Raw genomic sequence first — 1,679 nt, 5'->3', positions numbered from 1 at the left:
GTATAATTAAGAGTTAAATTAGTAATTCTAAAACTTCTCACAAAGAAAAGCCCAGGATCAGATGGCTTCACTGGTAAATTCTACCAAATGTTTAAAAAAGAATTATTACCAGTCCTTCATTAATTTATCCAAATAAAGAAGAGAAAGGAACACTTCCCAACCCATTCGATGAGTTTCAAAAGCAAAGACATCACAAGAAAACTAACTAACCAAGTATCCAATGAGATTAATACAACCAGTGAACAAATGATATAAATATGTGCTCTCATGGAAGACAATAAAGAGTATCTAATAATTATATGAAAAGATGCTCAGAATGTACTATATTATTCGTAATATGGAATACTATATAATAATGAAAAATGAGTGTTAAGTAGTGCTACATATGTCAGCCTAGATGGTTCACCAACACTAAGTGAAAAAGGCAAATTACACCAAGTGAATACAATACGATGCCATTTATATAAAGTTTTAAGACATGCAAAACGGTATTGTATGTTGTTTAGGACATGTGTGTGTATGTAATATAGTATACAGAGTGTGAAAACAACGCCAGACTTAGAATTATTTCTTGAGCAGGCGGTGCAGAGGAGGATGTGTTCAGGGAGTTGTACGCAGGGGGCTCTAGTTGTAAAGGTGCTATTTCCTAGGCTAAGTATTGTACATGGGTGTTTATTATGTTATTCTTCATGTTTTCTTGTGTGTTTGAGAACTTCAAAATAAATGTAAATATTAATAACCAGAAAGTAAATCCTAATAAGCACAAAGAGAAAATTAATTTCTTCAGAAAATTTTAGCGTGGCGTTCCTTTCATTCTTCAGACTTTCAGGTTGTTAATTTTATTATTCTTATAACTCTCTTCACTTGATTTTTTTACTTTGCATTTTATAGGGTATTGAATATCAGGCAGCTATGGAATGCCTCCAGAAAGCAGATAGAAGGAGTTTGTTATCTGAAATTCAAGCACTGCATGCTCAAATGAATGGTAGAAAAATGACACTGAAACGAGAACAAGAGAATGATCAACCCAGCCAAGGTATGCTGTGTAACAGCGTTTTATGGTGGCACAAATAGGTGACAGTGTTTCACTTCATCTCCCTTCTTATTGTTCAGTTAAAACACATTTCTTCTTAGTCACATTTTGTTCTCATTCTCGTATCAGAGAGGTAATTTACATTGATTACTCTAGGGATTAAAGGGTTGTCCAGTTGGTGTTTCATATATATATATATATATATATATATATAGATATATATAGATATATATATATATGAAAATTTTTTTTTTAAATACACACACACACACACACACACACACAGTTGACCCCTGAACAACGTGGGGGTTAGGGGCAGTGACCACCTTAGCAGTCAAAAATCTGAGTAGACCTAAGAAAGCCTTTCACATATCAAAAACTCAGTATTTTTTTTACTTTTTAGAGTTGAAAAGTATTTATTTACATTAAGGGCTCTTTAACCAGGTACAAACTTATACACAGCTTTGGGAATAGAAATAAAATAAATAATGCTAAGTCTTGCTATGCCATCTAAGCTTATTGCTCCATCTTAAACAAACGCAGCAGTTCATGAAATTGGGAAGAAGTGGTGGTAGTGAAGGTGAAGGGGTTATTGCTCAATTACTGCAAAGAAAAAATGCTGTGTGTGACACAGACTGGTAAGGAC

The 1,679-nt window shown here is 33.5% G+C and overlaps 1 protein-coding gene across 1 annotated transcript in view; it reads left to right on the top strand.

Annotated features, from left to right (window-relative positions):
• AKAP9 (A-kinase anchoring protein 9) overlaps window positions 1-1,679 on the top strand; it is a 158,071-nt gene that overhangs the window by 139,465 nt on the left and 16,927 nt on the right. The window contains exon 34 of the mRNA XM_019634580.1: window positions 892-1,036. Coding sequence (XP_019490125.1) covers window positions 892-1,036 — 145 coding nt within the window. The remainder of the gene's footprint in view (window positions 1-891; window positions 1,037-1,679) is intronic.

The sequence above is a fragment of the Hipposideros armiger genome, unplaced genomic scaffold (assembly GCF_001890085.2).
Source record: "Hipposideros armiger isolate ML-2016 unplaced genomic scaffold, ASM189008v1 scaffold_1749, whole genome shotgun sequence".
NCBI classification, from domain to species: Eukaryota; Metazoa; Chordata; class Mammalia; order Chiroptera; family Hipposideridae; genus Hipposideros; species Hipposideros armiger.
The sequence above is the reverse complement of the archived record's forward strand: the minus strand, read 5'-3'. Positions and strand labels throughout refer to the sequence as shown.